The 22,287-nt window shown below is 37.4% G+C and overlaps 2 protein-coding genes across 2 annotated transcripts; one reads left to right on the forward strand and one right to left on the reverse strand.

Annotated features, from left to right (window-relative positions):
- Nucleotides 1-59: 59 nt before the first annotated feature.
- On the forward strand, nt 60-2,980 carry Mccc1 (Methylcrotonoyl-CoA carboxylase 1). Its single transcript, XM_090169012.1, has 12 exons — nt 60-117; nt 195-238; nt 297-439; nt 498-715; nt 777-1,046; nt 1,107-1,218; nt 1,282-1,785; nt 1,841-2,054; nt 2,113-2,199; nt 2,262-2,449; nt 2,511-2,690; nt 2,765-2,980. Exons 1-12 carry the CDS (start codon nt 71-73, stop codon nt 2,864-2,866), a joined length of 2,109 nt encoding a protein of 702 aa, XP_090025138.1. The 5' UTR covers nt 60-70; the 3' UTR covers nt 2,867-2,980.
- Nucleotides 2,960-19,254, reverse strand: LOC149954259 (inactive ubiquitin carboxyl-terminal hydrolase MINDY-4B-like). The gene is made up of 12 exons (XM_090169013.1): nt 19,125-19,254; nt 17,499-17,587; nt 15,333-15,452; nt 13,715-13,818; nt 12,648-12,819; nt 11,613-11,678; nt 11,477-11,547; nt 11,263-11,410; nt 6,514-6,594; nt 6,268-6,448; nt 3,261-3,327; nt 2,960-3,192 (listed from the first exon to the last, which is right to left on the reverse strand). Exons 1-12 carry the CDS (start codon nt 19,129-19,131, stop codon nt 3,144-3,146), a joined length of 1,155 nt encoding a protein of 384 aa, XP_090025139.1. The 5' UTR covers nt 19,132-19,254; the 3' UTR covers nt 2,960-3,143.
- Between the last annotated feature and the right edge of the window lie 3,033 nt (nt 19,255-22,287).

The following is a 22,287-nucleotide window of genomic DNA, read 5'->3' on the forward strand; positions in this document are numbered from 1 at the left end:
TTGCTCTAACTAGACCATAAACAGCTCGAGAGCAGGCTAAAGGTAGTGGTAAGACTAAATCCTCATAAATATGGCAGCCTCTATCCGTGTTGCACATTTGTTTCGGAAATCCGAATTGTTAAGTTTCTATTTATAATGAAATTAATTATACTTAATATCAAAATATCATATTAATATAATTCAACTTATTATAGGAAAGGATTTTACTGGAAGCAATGGAAAATTCAATTATCAACAGGTAAGTGATTTATAATCCTATAAATACTAGCAGTATATGAAAATATTTAAATATTTAGTGGTGAAACATCCCATCGAGAAGGTCTTAATAGCGAATCGAGGAGAAATAGCCTGTCGAGTTATGAAAACATCCAAGAAACTAGGAATCAAGACAGTTGCTGTGTATAGTGATGCTGATAGATATTCAATGCATGTTGCCATGGTACCAATTAAACTTATTTTATGTTTTTAACGATTTAATATCATTGCATTATGTACAGGCAGATGAAGCCTATAACATTGGTCCAGCTTCCTCTCAACTAAGTTATCTAAACAAAGACAAAATTATTGAAGTTGCCAAATTTTCCAAAGCCCAAGCGATCCACCCTGGGTATGGATTCCTTTCTGAAAACACTGAATTTGCAGAACTATGTCAAAAATTGGGAATTATATTTGTTGGACCTCCTGCTTCTGCTATTCGAGATATGGGAATTAAGAGGTATTAATCAGATATACTGTTTTATAATGGTGATTTTACAAAATGTCTAGTTAAATTACAGTACTTCTAAAGCTATTATGTCAAAAGCTGGAGTTCCTATTATAGAAGGGTACCATGGAGAAGACCAGAGTGATCAAAAACTACTTTCAGAAGCACAAAAAATTGGCTTTCCTGTTATGATTAAAGCTGTACGTGGGGGTGGAGGAAAAGGAATGAGAATAGCCTTGACTGAGAAAGATTTTCAGCCCGAACTAGAATCTGCCCGTAGAGAAGCCACAAAATCATTTGGTGATGATGTCATGCTCATTGAGAAATTTGTCAAAACACCTAGGTTAATTTTAATTTTTTTTATGGCAAGTCCCATTGTTGTAACCTAATAAACAAATTATAGACATGTAGAAGTACAAGTTTTTGGAGATCAACATGGCAACTATGTTTATCTTTTTGAGCGAGACTGCAGTGTTCAAAGAAGACACCAAAAAGTTATTGAAGAAGCTCCAGCTGTAGGTTTCATAATACTAATCCTACTTTTAATGATTGTAATTTTTACCTTTTCTTTAAATTAGCCTGGTTTGACCCCAGCCGTTAGGAAGGAATTAGGAGAAGCAGCGGTTCGCGCAGCTAAAGCGGTTAATTATGTTGGAGCTGGAACTGTCGAATTTATTATGGACTCGAATCAAAAATTTTACTTCATGGAAATGAATACGCGTCTTCAAGTTGAACATCCTGTAACTGAAATGATTACTGGAACTGATTTAGTGCATTGGCAACTTTTAGCTGCTTCTGGAGAAAAGCTGCCTCTGAAACAACTGGACATTCCACTGAATGGGCATTCATTTGAAGCTAGAATATATGCGGAAGACCCTAATAACAGTTTTATGCCAGGTGCAGGACCTTTATTGCACCTTAGTACACCGGAACCATCGGAAACTGTTAGAATAGAAACTGGAGTGAGGGAAGGTGATGAAGTTTCTATTCATTACGACCCCATGATTGCCAAACTAGTAGTATGGGGACCTGATAGAGATTCGGCACTAAGAAAACTCCGTCAGTGCTTATCTCAATACAATGTAGGTATGCCCAATATGAAGGAAATTTGGGTTCTTATTTGTTTATCTCTGACAGATTGTGGGACTGAATACGAATGTCAACTTTCTGATGGATCTAGCTGCTCATAAGGAATTTGTTTTGGGAAATGTTCACACTGACTTCATTCCCCAACACCAGTCTCAACTATTTCCCGAAAGAACTGTTTCTGATACGATTATTTGCCAGGCTGCTTTGGGAATTATTTTAGATGAACGAAAGCGAGGAATTAGCTCTAGTTTATCATCTCTTGGTGAGATATTATTAAGCGCAGAGAAAAAAACAAAACTGAAAATTTTTTCCAACTCTAGACCCCTTTTCACCATTTTCATTGATGGATAGCTTTAGAACCAATACAACTTTTGCCCGTAAAATGGAATTGAATCATAAAGATCAAAGTAAGATAACATTCTTCTAAATGAATGCTAATTATCAAAATTTAAATCAATTTATGTCTTAGATGTACAGTTTGTAGTTCATTACGAAAGCAATGGAGAATATTGTATTGATTTAAAAGACAAATCGTACACTGTTACTGGGAATCTTAGCTCAACTGGCGATTCTGATGAATTAATAACGTTCGTTAATGGAAATAGCTGTAAATCTAGAGTTGTGATTGGTAACAACCAATTGCATATTTTCAATCAGGTTCGTCCTTACTATTATGATTGTTTATAGAGAAAAAAGTGGTTTTCTTTTACAATTGAAGGACTCTAGCTACGAATTTTCAATTCCAATGCCAAAATTCCTAACATCTCAAAAGTCAATCCGTTCCGATCAAGGGGCCATTGCCCCTATGCCTGGTGTTATAGAAAAAGTCATGGTCAAAGACGGTGATGAAGTGAAAGAGGGAGACCCGGTTCTGGTCATGATTGCAATGAAAATGGAGGTAGTCTCTTAAAACCTTTTATTCCTACTTTTTATAATTTTATTCTCTTGCCTAATGCAAATTATCTCACCCAGTATGTTATCAAAGCCCCTAAAGATGGAAAAGTTGAAAGAGTATTATTTAAAGTGGGTGACAATGTGCCAAAAAATGCTCATCTTGTTAAATTTTATGAATAATATTTTTTATATACTTGAATTGATACATTTTACACATTATATGTACAAATTTACGGTGTATGTACCATCAAAAATGGTTATATTTTTGTTACAATAAACCTTTATTGCAGTTAATTCCATTCATTTTCTAATAGTGACTCTAACACCTTTTCTAAAAATAAGTTACAAAATTTAAATTCATTGTTTCATAATATTGATGGGATTACTAAGTTTATTTATTTCCATTTTTTTGAGGCACTCTTTATATAGGAATAATCGTCAATTTTTAGTTTGAGATTCATGTAAGAGGTGAAATACCACTCCATGTAATTTTTGCTCCTTGCCACCTGTATTTTAAAGACGTCTTTAATTCATCTTGATTATTAAGGTTGTTTATTACTAGTTTTCACATTACTTTGTTAATATCAGTTTCTCTAGGGCCGGTGTACCGTATTCTTCAGAAATTTTGTTATGTCTTGTATCTACGTGAAAGTTAAGGAAAAAATGATGAAATACTAACAGGCCATGTGCGAAAAGGATTTTAAATTTTAGCGCCGTTAGTTAATGACGAATTAGATGGACCGATTTCAAAATTACGTTTTTGCGCGTGACAGTACCTTTACATTGTGAGGTATAGCAGGCTTATTATCTTGCTTTTATACCCTAACCATATAGTTGGGAATATTAATCTAGAGATCCAATCAAATCTGCTCCCCGCGAAACAAGTTTTTGAAAATTACGAGAAAACGTTATCATATGACCCGTGGCCAGGGCATGAAATAAGCACAGGACACTGGACATTGTCCGATAAATTTTGCATATGTCCGATAACTTTTTCAAAATCTTAGGGGGGTCATTGGACATTTGTCCGATAACTTTTTCAATAAACTGGGAATGTTTTTTCTACAAAATAAAAAAACGTAAAATTATTGGACAATGTCCGATAAAATTTTTTAAATGAGGGGGGTCACTGGACAAATGTCCGATAACTTTAATTTCTTATTTCCTGCTCTGCCCGTGGCGCCATCCATTATTTTGGAAAAAAAAAATTTTGCCGGAAAACACGTCTTATTTGAACGAATCATTGAGAGATAGACGGCGCCACGGGTAGAATGATAAAGTTTTTTCGTTTTTGGGAGCAGACGGCAGTTTTCTTATTTTTAAAAACTTGTTTCGCGAAATACTGAAATTTGACGTTTTGATTGGACGTCTAGATTAATATTCCCAACTCAATGACCCTAACATGGCGGTGAATTTTCACGCGCAAAATGAATTTTAAGATCCCCCAATTGCTCAAGATTTGCTCTGAATCTGTCTCTGACGTCATATATCTCGCCCCAATCGACTAGAGTAAAGCCGCAAATGGAACATGCCATGAACATATTCCCGCGCTTTGTTGTTTTTCGTCTGCTAGTAATTTGAATTTTCGCGTCTTGGTCTACCATTTTGCCAAAAAATCTAAAAGGAACACGCGAAAATATGCTCCGATCTCGATCTCGATCCGTTGATCTGTCGAAATCGGCAGATCGATTTTGGGCGATCTCGGAGCACCCGAGAGCGCGAAATGGAACACCCGAAACTTGATCGGAGCAGATCCGAGCACGCTAATGGAACATAAAATGTTGATCAGCGCGATATAGAGTGCTAGAGAGCAGACAAATGGAAAACGCTATTAGATAGGTGTCGCTTCCGAGGCTTCTAGTTCGGTGTTGTAAGCCGTGTGGATTATTTTAGCGATGTTTGCAATATCGTTAATTTCTCTAATACTAAAGCGTTAACGTGTGGGATATATTGAAAGCTAGGATTACGATTTGGATCAAAGAATTCTGTCTGAAGGGATCTCAACTTTACTATAACGATCTTAGATAATTTGGAAGATTTTCGATCTTAAAGGGGCTCCAAAGTTCGGTGGCAAAATGTGTGTAAAGTCAGTAAAGTGCGAAATTTACGGTTGACTTTGCCCGCCTCTGTCAAGGCTGAGTGAGGGGTTGGGGGGAATGAAAAGCATGCTCAATTTTCTTTTTTTTCCCCTCTGAACTTTGGAGCCCCTTTAAGCCTTGGCCCAGGCAATAATCCTGGTTGTTAAAGGGCAACGCAAGTGGCCATGCAGGGGGTAAATTATCTAATAGATGAAAAGAACGACTGCGCATGCGCTATCTGTCATAGCCATTTCCTCTGTAAAAAAAGCAGAACCATATTTGCCGAATTTATTTTGTATAAATGCGGCTCTCGCGGTTCTTATACGATAGCATAATCCATGCATTTCGAGGAAAGTGAAGTTTTCGAGGTTACCAACAAATCGGATCCTTTATACCAATGTTATAAAACAAAGATAAATATTCTGTCGGGGTATAATGATTTGGAAATTGTTAAGGGAGACTGGATATAGGGCCAAGTGTGTGAGGCTAGCGGCAGAGATATACCGCGTCCAAGGCCTAATGTTTCAACCTCCTTAATTTAAAATATTCAATTGGCCAATAATTTTTTCCAAAACATTGTTAAATCGAAAATATCAACGTCAAAATCTCGGAAATTAACTCAGTTCTTTTCCCCATAATAAATAAATTAAGCTAAGCCTAAAATCCTCGGTTCGTTGGTGTCATGGTAGAATTATTCTTCCATGTTGGTGTTGAGCTAAACAAGTGGGTCACGTGACCCAAATAATAGTCTTACACGAGCTTACTGTATCGAGTTTGAAACTCGATACAGTAAGCTCGCGGAGTATAATTAAACTACTATTCCCCAGCGCCAGTCTAAACGTAGTGACGATTCCCGCGTCCTCTCCCCAGCCATTTCGCGGTACAGCTCCACCCCAGCGCCAGTCTAGACGTAGTGACGATTCCCGCGTCCTCTCCCCAGACATTTCGCGGTACAGCTCTACCCCAGCGCCAGTCTAGACGTAGTGACGATTCCCGCGTCCTCTCTTGTGTGTCACGTGCTCTCCCGTGTCTCTTTCTCTATGAGTTGTAGGAAGATTCTTCTAGCTTTTGATTGTTACTTCTAGAGGCTGATTTCCTCGCGTGACTGTTATTCGCAATCGCGTGCGAGGATTCTTCTAAGTTTAGTATGATTTCTACCGTGCCGTGTCATGCCTACGGCGGCGGCGGCGGCGGCGGCGGCGGCGGACAACGGAGCGAGACCAGGAGTCTTACTAAGAGCCTATACGGCTCGTATAAGACTAATAAGAGCCTATACGGCTCGTGTAAGACTAAAAAATATAAAAATTCGCGAATGAGATCTAAATTGCACCACGTGGCTATACCAAGGAGAATAAGGTTTCCGCGCGGTATAAAATCCTCTTTGGAAAACCAACTTACGACTTTTAGAAGAAAACATAGTTCCAAATCAAGAGCCCCCCTACATGGCCACTTGCGTTGCCCTTAAACTTGTTTGTAATTTTAAATGTATATCGGAATGTTTACCAATGCTGAGAATTGTTGGTGTGGTTTGACTAGCAGCTCCATTGTAGTAGTGTAAATCAAATCTGTGTTCTGCACGATGATCACGAACCAAATCACGGTTAGGATTGAAAAGTACTCCGTAGCTGCCATTAGCGCAGGTCACCCAAATAGGCAACGTTGGGGTTTTCAAACGTGAACCAATCTAATTCAAAGTGTAACTTGAAGGTTAGATAACTCAAGATAAATACTAATACAAGATATACATACTTGTTTAACCATGTCGTCAACACGATCCCATGATAGGAAGCCAACTTCATTTCGTAGAGTAATACCAATTCTGGGTTTAGCCTGTGCAAAGATAACTTAGGTGAAGGATATTCCTTCCATCAAAGATAATATACAGGGTGTCCACTTAAAAACGATCGAGAGCTAATAATCGAAACAATGTTTCGTCGGCGGGGCGGCCTCCTCGCCCACCCCTGCCTAGCTATGGCCCGCCACCCTACCGAACTTTTTGACAGGCAAATGGCACCCCGAGCTATCCTGGCACCCGGGGTGGATCACCCCCTCGCCCGAGATCTTCGGTTTCCCCTTCCATAAAAACTTGTTGAGGTTAACGGTAATAGTTAGTGTAAGGGAGCTGTTGGCTCGCGTGGCTTGCAGGGCTTGCCACCACCCTCCTACGCATTGTAACCCGACTACCTGAATTAAAGGCTTTAAAAGTCGCTTGATGACTTAGGCCTAGGGTGGTGCCTTGGGTATTAGCCTAGCCTAGCCTAGCCCCCTTACTCCGCCACTGAATCGAAAAGCTATTTTTCCTAGGAATTAGATATTTTCAGATTGCATAGCACGCACAGGGGGCAATAGATGATACGAAACTTAATAACCTTGAACCATCTCCTTAAGGTCATTCAAAATCTATCTCGACAGCCGTTGGGCTTAGAGACTTGGTTCCAGTTAGAAAGGTGTGCGCCACCGCATTTTATATCAAAGTGACTTTGAACCGATGAAAATCGGCCAATAGGAAGCCAACAAAATAAACATCAAAAACAAGGAAGTCACAAATAAAAATGTCCAAGAGATCATGCTTAGGTGTTAATAATTTAGAAAGTACTTGTGCTACGGCATCGACATTTTCCGGACAAGTTCACTCTGGTACAATATATAAGACTATTAAAATTTATTTGACCCTGAACCATGTCTTCAAGGTCATTCAAAATGTATCTCGAAAACCGTTAGGTTTGGAAGGCCGGTTCCAATTCGAAAAGTGTGCGCCATCACTTTTTAGATCCTAATTGTTTTCTACCGACCTAATTTGATTTTAGTTTAAATATATTTTTATGTTTATAAATAGTCATTGAACATTTTTATTTATCACCTTGTTTTTGGTGTTTATATTCTTGGCTTACTATTGGCCAATTTACATCGATTCTCTAAGCCCAACGGGTCTCGAGATAGAATTTGATTGACCTTGAGGATATAGTTCAAGGTTATTAAGTTTTGTATAATCTAAGACCATAGACTAAGAAAGGTTTCACAAGGACATTTCGCGTGTGACCCCCCTTAGCTTTTTCCTGTATAACCGGCGGCGCGAGACCCCCCGACTTCGTTAATGGTGCGAACGGCCGCGCGCCCAGCGGATTTTTAAGAAAGTGGTGATCACGTGCATATTATTTTCAAACCCATATAGTACCTCACGTGTATCACATCTAATTTCTAAAACACGTGCTAATAAGAATAATATTTGAGTCCTTTGAATTTGGTTCGCACCAGCATTTTGATATACGTGGCGCCCTCCCGTGCTGAGACTTTACATGGTCCTAAATTCGCGCGCGAAATGTCCTTGTGAAACCTTTCTTAGTCTATGCTAAGACCCTCTGCGTGTGCTATACGATCTGGGAAAAATAGCCTTTTGATTATTAGCTCTGGATCGTTTTTTAGTGGACACCCTGTATAATTCCGTACCTTATAGGCTGCGTTCAGCAATCGTAAAATAATCCGATACTTCTGTTTGCGTTACCATAAGCCTATCATAAGGGTCAGCTAGGCTAGGCTAATACCCAAAGGTCTACCATAGGGGCCCATGGTAGCGGCGTTGTCCTGGAGAGAAGAAAATTAAGATACGACGATAGGGCAGTAGCGATATCTTCTTTTTCAAAATTTCTACATCTAAAATATTGTCTTACTTGGTAGAGCAGCCACGCTCGGGTTGAAAAATGCCACACAAAACGCGTCTAAATCTCAAATTTGAAAAATAAATACCTTCATAAACACAACTCTTATTTCTAATAGCCAGTTTTAGGTACTGATGAATCATTTTGCCAAGATAAGTGTTAATTTTAAGTTTTAAAGCGATAAAACTGCGAATAAGCCTTGGCTACGGTGCTAAGGGCTCGCGGCGGAGATTTCTCCCGCGTGGTTCTAATAGCGTTTTCCATTTGACTGCTCTCGAGCACTCTATATCGCTCTGATCAACATTTTATGTTCCATTAGCGTGCTCGGATCTGCTCCGATCAAGTTTCACGTGTTCCATTTCACGCTTTCGGGTGCTCCGATATTGCCCAAAACCAATCTGCCGATCAACGGATCATCAACGGATCGAGATCGAGATCGGAGCAAATTTTCGCGTGTTCCTTTTAGATTTTTTGGAAAAATGACAGACCAAGATACGAAAATTCAAATTACTAGCAGACGAAAAACCACAAAGCGCGGGAATATGTTCATGGAATGTTCCATTTGCGGTTTTACTCTAGTCAATTGGGGCGAGATCTATGACGTCAGAGACAGATTCAGAGCGAATCTTGAGCAATCGAATGGAAAACGCTATAAGGGCTGCGTTCAACAACTATCAACGGAGAAAAACCGCTGAGTTATCGTTGAGTTCTTTTAATCAACGCTACGTCACAAAAATCTAAAAGTTGTTGTACGATTTAAAGTTCGCTGACTTAACGAACAAAATATCGTCTGCTACCCCTCCTTTAACTTTATCGAATGACGTCAGGACACCGATGAGCAACGGAAAAACCTGCTCCTCCGACCGCTGACTTCGTTGAGCAACATGACGTAGAAACCGGAAGTTAAAAAAAGCGTACAGTAAGCTCAACGCTCAGCGCTGAGTCCGCTGAGTCCCGCTGAACGTAGCCAAGGTTAAAAACTTTCGCGCACGGCTCGTGCGCATTCATAATGCATTTCGGGAAATTATTTCAGAAATGCATAGTTGAGGACGTAACCACTAGGAGGTGCAGATTTTTAATACCTACCTCCTAATAACGGGTATGTGATCGTCAAAAATTTGGCCTAGACCTTTGCTTATGGGTACCTTATGATAGGCTTATGGCGTTACTGTTTGCTTATCGTGACGTAAATGGTTGTTGAACGCCAAAACTCTCAAAATCCGTTTAAAACGAATCAATCAAAATGGCTGCCAGCAGAAATCTTCTACGTGCGCGTTATATTTTTTAAACATATCAGAAAAACCTGCTCGTAGAACAGGCTAATTTGATATCCTTCCGATACCTATCGTGACGTCACAACCGGAAGAAGTAAAAATCGTTCAACAACTGTTACGCTTTTTCTGATACATAAGGGGAAAGAATCAGATGGCTCTAGATTCGAATTCAGAGAGCTTTCTGATTGAGTGATTGGCGGTTTATGCTACTCCCTAAAATGCATAGGTGGCATAGTTCCGTCATAGGTCGATTTCCTACCGTAAACGTTGCTACTATAGCAAGTACACCAAGGAGCGGAATCACTATTTCTAAGGCATTGTTGTTTTGTATCAGGCATAGCTCTTTTTGTCGAGGTTCGTAGGGATAGAATACATTCCACGCCCAACTTTACCTGGTGCGTAAGGCTTTGTGCTGTCCTCTAGGTTGCGTTATAGATGGCCCATAGCATTTTTTAGTATGGGGTTGGGGGGAGCGTCACCGTCAGGCGACATTACTCGGCGAAGACTTCGATCCCCCTTCGGAATCGCGCTATAGGTTTGGCGAATCCAAACCGCCACGTTTCTCGTGGGCCGATGTCGCGTCGGTCGATTTTAGGGAGCTATGCCAGAGGATAATACATATATATAAAGATATATAATACGAAACGTTATTTCAGAGCAATGCCGATCTGCAAAAAGAGCTATGCCTGATACAAAACAACAAGGCCTTATAAATAGTGATTCCGCTCCTTGGTTTACTTGCTATAGTAGCAATGTTTACGGTAGGAAATCTACCTATGCCGGAACTGTGCCAACTATGCCACCTATGCATTTTAGGGAGTATCCGGTTTTGTAACCCACTTCCGGCACTTGACCTCTGAAAAATCGACTTCCATCGGTCACTGTATTGTCCTATGACGGCCAACTTCGATGACGCGCTGTTGCGCGAACAGTTCGTCATCAAAATGGACCGTGTGCTTATCTACAATTACTTGGTAATTGTTAGCATGGTAACTATGGAGCTATTTTTTTCTGAGTTCCGGCGAGAAGTGGGTAAACGCTATTGACTATGCCTGAGGCAGTTATTTCGAATCTAGGGTACGAGCTCTATAATTTCTATGGGCAGATCACTAGCATGATTATTAGGTCACCCTCAAATGATAAAATCGGATTTAATCATGATTGAAATGATTAAATCGTAATTGAAAGGATTAAATCTCGATTAAAATGATTAAAATTATAAAATCAATATTAAAATTATTAAATCGTGATTAATGTGATTAAAATTATTGTATATTTACTCGATATAGTAATTTACGAGGTATTTTGAGGTATTTTATTAAGTTCATTGATATTAAAAATTAGACTACTAATTAATTAAAATATGAAATCGAGATTGGAAAGATTAAATTGATTAAATCGTGATTACAAATTTTAAATAAATCGTGATTATATTGATTAAATCGTTTTTAAAATGTTTAATCATGATTAAATTTTTAATCATTTAAGCCTGATTATTAGACCACTATCAAGCTTAGTGATCTGCCCCTCGATATTATCTTTGCTTCCATTAAATGTAGAACCCTTACCATTTTTTGCAAACTTCCAATATATAAGGTGCCATTGTGAAGGTATGGAGTTGCCCTCCCGGTTAGGACCAAGTTAACTAATGCTCTCGTAGTTTCCGCCATTGAAGTCAGTAATTGCGTGAAATCTTCCGTCATGTCCTCCAGCATTCTGTCAGAAATATTTCATTAAATTTTAATATTTCTCGATGATTATAATTTCAAATCAAAACCGTACCTTTCAATGCCTCTTGATAACATAACGCTGTATACGAGTAAAAGTACTCCCGGACCTGATTCTTGTTGGAACTACCATATAATATTAAAACTTAAATGATTATCGATATTTGTAAAATTTTATTATATTATATTACCAAATACAAATATTTTATTAGGAAGTGTCGTAGTTCGTCCACTTTGGCAAAATCAAAGACCAGGAGCTGTTTTAAAATATTGGTAAATTACACATCGGTAGAATCAGGAAACTATATAGGTAGTAACACTTGGAATGTCTAAGGAAGATTTTTACGGCCGCGATGAAGCTCCTAGAAACGGGTGTGTCTTAAAGCGGGAAAACTCACGAGAAAAACTCTCGCGCCTCGCTACCCTAATTCGACGAAAACTCGTCATTAAGCCTAGTCATGGTTATTATATTATTACCTGATTATCTCTTTTATAACCATACAAATACCTGAAATTAGGTATCACTACACTTCTTTCGCGAAGAACATCATAATTACTTCAAAATATTAAGTACGGTAACAAATTGAGGTTTTTAAATCCATTGTTTAATAAGCCTATTTTGCGCGGGAAGATCGCCTATTTGTTACCATGACGACGCATTCTTTTCGCGACAAACCTCGAGCCAATGAATTTGAAATGTCGTGTTACGTCTTACACTTGACGTAGTTAAGCCCCGCCTTTTCTCGACGACCTTTCGTATCACCGTCCCAATGGAACGTTATAGCGTTTTCCATTTGATTGCTCAAGATTCGCTCCGAATCTGTCTCTCGCGTCATAGATCTCGCCCCAATCGACTAGAGTAAAACCGCAAATGGAACATTCCATGAACATATTCCCGCCCTTTCTTGTTTTTCGTCTGCTTGTAATTTGCCATTTTGCCAAAAAATCTAAAAGGAACACGCGAAAATTTGCTCCGATCTCGATCTCGATCCGTTGATCTGTCGAAATCGGCAGATCGGTTTTGTACGATCTCGGAGCACTCGAGAGCGCGAAATGGAACACGCGAAACTTGATCGGAGCAGATCCGAGCACGCTAATGGAACATAAAATGTTGATCAGAGCGATCTAGAGTGCTCGAGAGCAGTCAAATGGAAAACGCTATTAGACATACCCAGTGTATACCTCTATAGTTTCCTGGTAGAATTATTTAAATGGGCAATATTAACTTTTTCAGTAATTCCATCTGGGAAATAATTGTGGTCTTTCTGAACGTTGACGGTGTCATTTGGTAAGCAGACTGTAGCGACACCCCTTTCGAGACTAGCCCTCCAAATGATGTCCACCAAAGCTTGACAGAGTACTTCCTGCTGCCTACCTTTAGAAGGGTACATTGCATCTCTGACAAACATCATTTATGGTTAGTTTTTCGAAACATTTTAGTATTAGCAAAAGTAGCATAAGACCCAAAAGTGTGTCAGAACGGTATAGTAGTTAATGAGAGTTTGTCGCAAAGTAAAACAGGGAAACAAAAGTGGGGTCGGAAAACACGTCATCAAAATCGAGGTACTCCAGCGCCGCCGAGTGAGGCGTTTTAGAACGTATGTCTACGGGCGAGTAAATCGAAGAGATAAAATCGCGCCAGATTGGAGACCAGCGGTTCCCAAAAGGTGTTCCGCGGAACCCTGGGGTTCCGTAAAAGGGTCACAGGGGTTCCGAGAATTCGCAATGCGGCCATCTTTGTTTGTGTCAAGAGTTTAAGATGAGTAAAAAAAATTAGTTGGGGTTCCGCCAGAATTAGGCGGATAATTTAGGGTTCCATAGCAAAAATAAATTGGGAACCGCTGCTGTAGACTAAATATAAAGTTGATAGTACTATTCCAACTAGTAGGTTATGTAGTCTATAGTGTGACTAGGTCTCACTAGAAAATTTAATAGGCGCGAAGGTACAGCTGACACACTTTTGGGTCTTATGTCACTTTTGGTATTAGCATAAGTAACATCAAAAATTAATAATATGTATGTAATATTATTTATTTTTGGTAACATACTAAAGTATGACACGTTTTCCCTCATATTTAACGTTATCAAATCAAATAAAATCAATTTTTTTATTTACAGATTCTGGTTTTACATTTTATTGGGGTATGGGCTAAGTCAGCTTTGTGACTTTTAACCTGATAGTAATTTTGTAAGGTGGGAGTTTCCCAGACGCACTATCACTAATCGAAATCGTTCAGTGTTATACTTTTATATTTTATGTTACTTATGATATTAGTTAATCGCGTTAATACACCTGTCAGGGTGACCACCAGGGCTCGAACCTGCTGCTCTGGTATGAAATAGTAAATGCCGGACAATGTAAGCTTGAACCACCATTAATACTGGTTTCGTTGTCATCTGAAAATGGCAAGATATTTTAGTTTCTGGTTACTATACAGGGTGTTAACCAAAAACGATACAGTGCCAAATGTGTTTTAGCTAGGAATTTGAAACTTTCAGGACCCATAGAACGTGCAGGGGGTCACTTGACAACGGAAATGACCATGACCTTGAACTATGTCTTCAAGGTCATTTAAAATTTATCTCGAGAACCATACAAAGTTGGTTTCAATTAGAAAAGTGTTCCCCTTCACATTTTAGGTGTAAATAACTTTGAAACCACCTAATTTGACCAATAACAAGTCTAGGGAATTTAGATAAAAACAGGACGTGATGAAAATAATGTACCAGACCCCACGTTGAAGGGCTATTAACTCGAACAGTACTCATGCTAGAGTATCAAAATTTGCTAGACATACTCATCGGGAATGGTGTCTTTAGAATTTGTAAACTCTGAGACATTCAACTCATGGTTCAAGGTCATTCAAAGTTTATCTCGAGAACCCATGGATTTAGACAAAAATTATTTACACCTAAAATTAAAAGGATAACACTTTTCTAATGGTTCTCTAAATAAATTTTAAATGACCTTGAAGACATGGTTTAGGGTCATGGAAATTTCCGTTGTCAAGTGACTCCCTGCACGTTCTATGTGCCCTTGAAGTTTCAAATTCCTAGCTAAAATACATTTCGAGTTATTGTCCTTGTATCGTTTTCAGTTAACACCCTGTATTATTAGAAGGGATGATAACTATATTTAGACGACGGCACCGTTGGCGAATTTTCTTTCGGAAAGAGTGGGGGAAGGAAAAACGGAACCGGCTTGCGCTTCAATCGCGTCGGAAGACGTCACTTTTAGCAAGGATCCTATATGTTAGAAGGATAGGTATCCCTCCGGCCAGCCCGTGTTTTCAAAACGCCGGCAGCGCCGTCGATATTAAGAGAGCCTCTAAATGTGGGACGTCTTGTTTCTATTCCCTCAAGGACAAATTTTGGCGGTGCTTCCTCCATGTTTTGTCTTTGACGGAATCTAAAGACGGATTCTCTATCGCCCATGACCCACCGACGGCGCTGCCATTTTTCATCCCTCGCCTCATATCCTTCTAACATATAGGATCCTTGCTTTTAAGGGAACCAATGAGTTGGCGGGTTAAAACTCGGGGCAACTCCTTCCGCGTTGAGTTTGCAAGTTTTCTCCCCACTGGTTTAAGGGGTTTTTCCCCGAGTTCTTCGGTTTCCCCTTCCATAAAAACTTGTTGCGGTTAACGGTAATAGTAAGTGTAAGGGAGCTGTTGGCTCACGTGGCATGCAGGGCTTTCCACCACCCTCCTACGCATTGTAACGCGGCCACCTGAATTAAAGGCATTAAAAGTCGATAGATGACTTAGGCCTAAGGTGGTGCCTTGTTTATTAGCCAAGCTGATTATTTATTATTATTATTATTAAGGAGGATGATTGGGAGCATCGCTAAGAGTCGTCCACACATAGTCATTGTCCCCAAGTAGAAATTAGATTTTTGCTCAACATATTACTTTATTGGAAATGACTCCGTACGGAAACTGGGAATTGGGTTCTTGGAAAGCAAAAGACGCTTTTAACCAGTCACTGTGCCCCACGTGCATGCTACTGCCGAACAATATTTGCCGCAGATTCTGTTTTCCAAGGAAATTTAAGTCATTAGTAAGATCCGAAGTTAACAATATATCTCCGACGAGAGAAGGCCCTTAAAGTGAAACTTGTACGGTTGTACCATCGCAGGGACGAGACAATACTTTTCAAGGGGAGCTAACTTCCCGCCAAATCGCGGATGTATACTATATGCTTGTAATCAATTTCTAATTTCTTGCCTAATTACTTAAATTACGAAAATATTTGTAATAATTAGCTTAACCAACGATTTTTTATGTATTTTTTGTAACACGAATCAATTTTTAAGGATATTTTTCAGATCCGTTTCGTAACCAAATTTTGTCTCGGAAAAACATACTTTCTTCCATTGTCCATCGATGAAACTGTTTTTTTAAAAGTAAGGAAACTAGGCTTAAAGGGAGTATGAACTTCCATATTTAAAACGGAACAACGAATTTCACTTGATTAACGCTAATCACGTTAAAACATTGGCGTCCAAGTTTGTCACGCTAAAGAAGGTCGAGATCGCCATGTTTTATAATAGTTATTTTTCCTATCAGATTTTAGTATATTTTCAAAATCACAATATTGAAGGTCGAAATCACTATTTACTAAAGATCGTCCATTTGTTAAAGTTCGATTTGGTTCCTAGTCCCTTTAAGATGTAAAAATTATAAAAATTACTAGGGTTGTTTATTTTCCGCAAATCGAAAAAAAAATTGAGACATATATTACTTTGTTATATATTCTAGACTAGTCTAGTTTAGTTTTAATTTTTGATTCGAAAAAATTAGGCGAAAATTCCGCTTTTTATCCGGAAAAAGACCTCGGTAATTTTCCGTGCTAGTACGTCACCCACGCTCTTTCCTATAGTTAAAAAATTTGACATGGCCACAATGGCCAAAGCTACGCAGTGCTAGTACTTTATGGGGTGGCGGAGTGGTTAGCGCTTTCGCCTCGCAGCAAGAGGAGCCGGGTTCGATCCCAACTTGTGGCACTGGGTGAAAACTCGGAACTACTCCTTCCGCGTTGAGTTTGCAAGTTCTCTCCCCACTGGTTTAAGGGGTTTTCCCCCGAGTTCTTCGGTTTCCACTTCATAAAAACTTGTAGAGGTTAACGGTAATAGTTAGTGTAGGGAGCTGTTGTATAGGCTTGCTACCACCCTCCTACGCATTGTAACCCGGCCACCTGTTTAAAGGCATAATAAGTGGCTAGATGACTTGGTAATAAGGTGGTGCCAAGGGTATTAGCCAAGCTGATTACTATTGTAAGATCTAAAATTTTGGCGCAAACCCTGGAAATTAACTCCTTTGTACAAGCAGTTTGTCGATTTTTTCAGCCTTTATTTTTTTGTTGACGCGATACAGTGTTACCCAAATTTTTGGGACGTACGATATTTTCAATGGTATATTTTTCGATAATTCACCTTGCGCGTACGATAATTTTTAAATTGACTGGAAAACTGCGACTTTTAAACATAAGATTTCAATCCGTCGAACTTTAAGTGTTATTAAAAAAAATTATTTCACAAGTTTAACCATGGACAGTAAATTAAGAGGACAGGTTTTCGATACCCTTCCACAGTCGTTGTACCACGTGATGTTAAAATTTCAAAATGACAATCTAATGCGGTTGATATTGTTACGTAATTTTTTGCGCTTTATATTTTAGTAATTTTAAATTTTGGTTTTTTTAATGCAATAAAAACTATCAACTGATATTTAGTATATCATATTTAATCTATAAAAACGTGAAAAAATACCTTTTGGCGTAAAAATGTACTTCGTGTTAATCTTTTTTCTTTTTTCGAACAGTATCGTCCACTCTTAGCGATACTTTTTTTTTTCAAATAACCTTGGCCGACTCCCTTAGTGTGATTGGTTTACGGGGGCTAAAAACCAGGCTTTTTACCGATCCTCTAAAATCTACTATCCATGGTTTAACGTCAGAATTTCACACAAAATTCAAATTTATCGCCAGTTTCCTGAAATCGATATTTTTTGGTTCTGGTACGATAATTTGAGTTTCAGGAACTGGCAACGCTGACGTAATAATAAAAAAGAACTCACGATCGCTGTCTCGGCGCTGATCGCTTTCCCACCAGTGACCGGATAGAAAAGACTGGTTGATTTTCGACGACGGGCGTAAATTACTCGTTCTGTGAAATCGAAACGGGACAACATGTCAAAAATGATAGCGACGAATGGGATATCTCGAAAACAACTTTCTTCGTAAAGTTCCCTTTATTTAACGTGTTGGAACGGTTTATTTTAGGATCGCGAATAAAAGCCGTGACCATAATAAATACTCCAGCGCTGTTCGCGATAACTATAACAACTAACCATACACGCGAAATATCAATTTGAATGGCTTTTATTACGTTTTTTTTCTCATAATTCAAGGCAAAGAAATGGCCTTTATTACTACGTTTCTCGCGACGTCTTTAAATATTAAAATTGATGGACATACTACTCTGCTTTTTCAATATTTGCGCAATAATATTCGTGAGAAATTTAATGAATATGGCGGCCATAGTTCTAAGGCGGGGATTGATGACACTGACGCGTATATTTCCTATAGATATTTCAAAACCAAGGTCATCCGCTTTAAATTCGGAAATTGCGTGAGTCCGGACACTGTATTGATCAGTGGCTGACCGCTAAAAGACAAATATAAGACTCCATGGCACCGAGTCCACCCGCCCATTTTTTGTTCGCTGAAAGCTTAAGCGTGTGGATCTTTTCAAAGGAATATCTCCAGCCCCACCCCGTAAAATAAAGACGAAGGCTTTTGAAGGTGTCGTCTCGACTATCAAGTGACTCTAACGTGACCTTTTAGAAAGTTTTGTCACGGTTTTGGAAGAAAGTTGTTTTTGTCAGTAGAAAATATAGAAAACGAATGAAAGGCAAAGGACCGGACATTCAGGAAAAAATGTACGAAATCCGAGAAAATTTCACCTAGATTTTGGGATTTTTACTACTGAATATTCAAACAATCAATGGATTTGTATTTTCTGTGGATTTTTTTATCTTGGAATTTATAAATTTGTGCATTTTCCGTTTATTTGTATATTTTCTCCTGGATTTGTGGATTTTTTCTCTTGGAATTTATAAATTTGTGCATTTTCCGTTTATTTGTATATTTTCTCCTGGATTTGTGGATTTTTCTCTTGGAATTTATAAATTTGTGCATTTTCCGTTTAGTTTATTTGTTTATTTTCTCCTGGATTTGTGGATTTTCAATTCTTGGGATTTATAAATTTGCGCATTTTCCGTGTATTTGTATATTTTCTCCTGGATTTGTGGATTTTTTTCTCTTGGAATTTATAAATTTCTGCATTTTCCGTTTATTTGTATATTTTCTCCTGGATTTGTGGATCCAGTTGTATTTGAAAAAAATCCATGAATTTATATTTTTGGTAGATCTGTGGATATTTATCGGAAATTCAGCTGTACTTTTGAAAAAAATCTATGAATTGGTATTTTAGAGAACTTTCCTGTTGGATTTTGTCAAGAATGATGTAGATTTTCGGATTTTGCGCATTTGTGTAAAAATCCCTGATTTAAAAAAATACAAAACCATTGTAGAAATGTTTCGTGGATTTTGGGTTAATCTGTGTACTCTTCGGTGTTGGTAGGGGAATTTTTCTGAATGTCCGACCCCTCGAGAAAGGTTAATTTTGGTTTCGTCCTTACCTGCCATTTTGGAACAGCCGGTGTGCTTCTCACAAAGAACGTCGGAAAGTTGCTAGACACGAGAAATTACTTCTTAATTTGTCCATCACCAAGACGAACCAATTGTTGGTAATTAGAAAAGGTAATTAGGTTAAGCGATTAGTTAGGGCGGGATTTTTGACATTAATTTCCACGACCTTTTCCCAAAGGCGGTTACTGGAATTCGATCCAAGCCCAATGAATTGCTTTTGCTAAAATTAGACTGAAGCTAAGAAATATCTCGGTTACATATCAAGTTCGCGTTGGGGCCGAAAATCTAAACAATCTCATATTTTAAGGAAAATCTCATCGATAATCTAAACAGTCTCATATTTTAAGGAAAATCTCATCGATAATCTAAACAATCTCATATTTTAAGGAAAATCTCCTCGATAATCTAAACAATCTCATATTTTAAGGAAAATCTCATCGATAATCTAAACAATCTCATATTTTAAGGAAAATCTCCTCGATAATCTAAACAATCTCATATTTTAAGGAAAATCTCCTCGATAATCTAAACAATCTCATATTTTAAGGAAAATCTCCTCGATAATCTAAACAATCTCATATTTTAAGGAAAATCTCATCGATAATCTAAACAATCTCATATTTTAAGGAAAATCTCCTCGATAATCTAAACAATCTCATATTTTAAGGAAAATATCCTCGATAATCTAAACAATCTCATATTTTAAGGAAAATCTCCTCGAAAATCTAAACAATCTCATATTTTAAGGAAAATCTCATCGATAATCTAAACAATCTCATATTTTAAGGAAAATCTCCTCGAAAATCTAAACAATCTCATATTTTAAGGAAAATCTCATCGATAATCTAAACAATCTCATATTTTAAGGAAAATATCCTCGATAATCTAAACAATCTCATATTTTAAGGAAAATCTCCTCGAAAATCTAAACAATCTCATATTTTAAGGAAAATCTCCTCGATAATCTAAACAATCTCATATTTTAAGGAAAATATCCTCGATAATCTAAACAATCTCATATTTTAAGGAAAATCTCATCGATAATCTAAACAATCTCATATTTAAGGGAAAACCTCCTCGATAATCTAAACAATCTCATATTTTAAGGAAAATATCCTCGATAATCTAAACAATCTCATATTTTAAGGAAAATCTCCTCGAAAATCTAAACAATCTCATATTTTAAGGAAAATCTCAAAATCACCAACGAGTTCAGATTTCAAGGGAAACCTCGAAAATGTCAACAAGTATAGATTTTAAGAAAAATCTCAAACAAATCTCAACCAATTGAGATTCTAAGGAAAATTTCGAAAATGTCACAAGTTTAGATTTTAAGGAAAATGTCAACAAATTGAGATTTTAAGGAAAATGTCAACAAATTGAGATTTTAAGGAAAATGTCAACAAATTGAGATTTTAAGGAAAATGTCAACAAATTGAGATTTTAAGGAAAATCTCAAACAAATCTCAACCAATTGAGATTCTAAGGAAAATTTCGAAAATGTCACAAGTTTAGATTTTAAGGAAAATGTCACAAGTTTAGATTTTAAGGAAAATGTCACAAGTTTAGATTTTAAGGAAAATGTCACAAGTTTAGATTTTAAGGAAAATGTCAACAAATTGAGATTTTAAGGAAAATGTCAACAAATTGAGATTTTAAGGAAAATGTCAACAAATTGAGATTTTAAGGAAAATGTCAACAAATTGAGATTTTAAGGAAAATCTCAAACAAATCTCAACCAATTGAGATTCTAAGGAAAATTTCGAAAATGTCACAAGTTTAGATTTTAAGGAAAATGTCAACAAATTGAGATTTTAAGGAAAATGTCAACAAATTGAGATTTTAAGGAAAATGTCAACAAATTGAGATTTTAAGGAAAATGTCAACAAATTGAGATTTTAAGGAAAATGTCAACAAATTGAGATTTTAAGGAAAATCTCAAACAAATCTCAACCAATTGAGAGTTTAAAGAAAATCACAAACAAATCGCAACCAATTGAGATTCTAAGGAAAATTTCGAAAATGTCACAAGTTTAGATTTTAAGGCCAATCTGTCACCTTTGGGCAGCGTCGGGACCATTATAAATGCTAAATTACCTTTGTGACTGTCCTTCGTAAATCCGCCAATTCATCGCGACGCTTGTTATAAAGTCCGAATTTGATGTTTGAGATATTTCACACACACGCCCGTCCCTTGGCCACTTGGCTGGGGCCGTTAATGAGCCGGTCACTCTTAACGCGATGGCCGCTAAAACCGAAACGGAAGCCGGGAACCTTTCACCCACGTCACGAAATGATACACGCAACGTTTTTTACGCAAATTTTCCGTTGCTTGGGTGTGGAAATTTATCAAAGTACCCTATTATGATTCCAGTTGTTGCCTTGGGTATTAGCCTAGCTGATTATTATAGGGAGCTAACAGTTCTACGTCACCCATGCTTTTACCATTTGCTTTAGTTCCCTATTATATTCAAGGTGACCTGATCTTTATCAGAAAATATATATTTTACACGTAAAAACTTTATTAATTTTATAGGGAAAGGGATCAGATGTTTTAAAAACATTTTTCCAACCGACGCTACGTAAGGACAGAAGTATATAAGATACATTTAACGAATAAGTGTACCTCTAGGCTGTAAAAGGAAACCTACATTTTTCAATTGGAGGGGCAAGTCACTTCCATTTTGGGTGCGTCTTAATCATAGTAAAATGATTAAATCAGGGTAAAATCAAGATTAGAAAATCTAATCACGATTTAATCACTCTAATCACGATTTAAACGAGATTTATTTATTCTAATCATGATCTAATCTTTTTAATAAGATTCAAACATTTTAATTAGATTTAATCATTTTATTCATATTTAGTCATTTTAATTAGATTTAATCAATTTAATAACAATTTAATCATTTTAATCACAATTTAATCATTTTAATCACAATTTAATCATTTTAATCACAATTTAATCATTTTAATCACAATTTAATCATTTTAATCACAATTTAATCATTTTAATCACAATTTAATCATTTTAATCACAATTTAATCATTTTAATCACAATTTAATCATTTTAATTACAATTTAATCAATATAATCGGTCGAATCGAGATTTTATCGAGCGCGGTAAATACGAAATAATAATTCAAATCACA

Source organism: Leiobunum rupestre, chromosome 3, assembly GCF_980474605.1.
Source record: "Leiobunum rupestre chromosome 3, qqLeiRupe1.1.hap1, whole genome shotgun sequence".
NCBI lineage: Eukaryota > Metazoa > Arthropoda > Arachnida > Opiliones > Sclerosomatidae > Leiobunum > Leiobunum rupestre.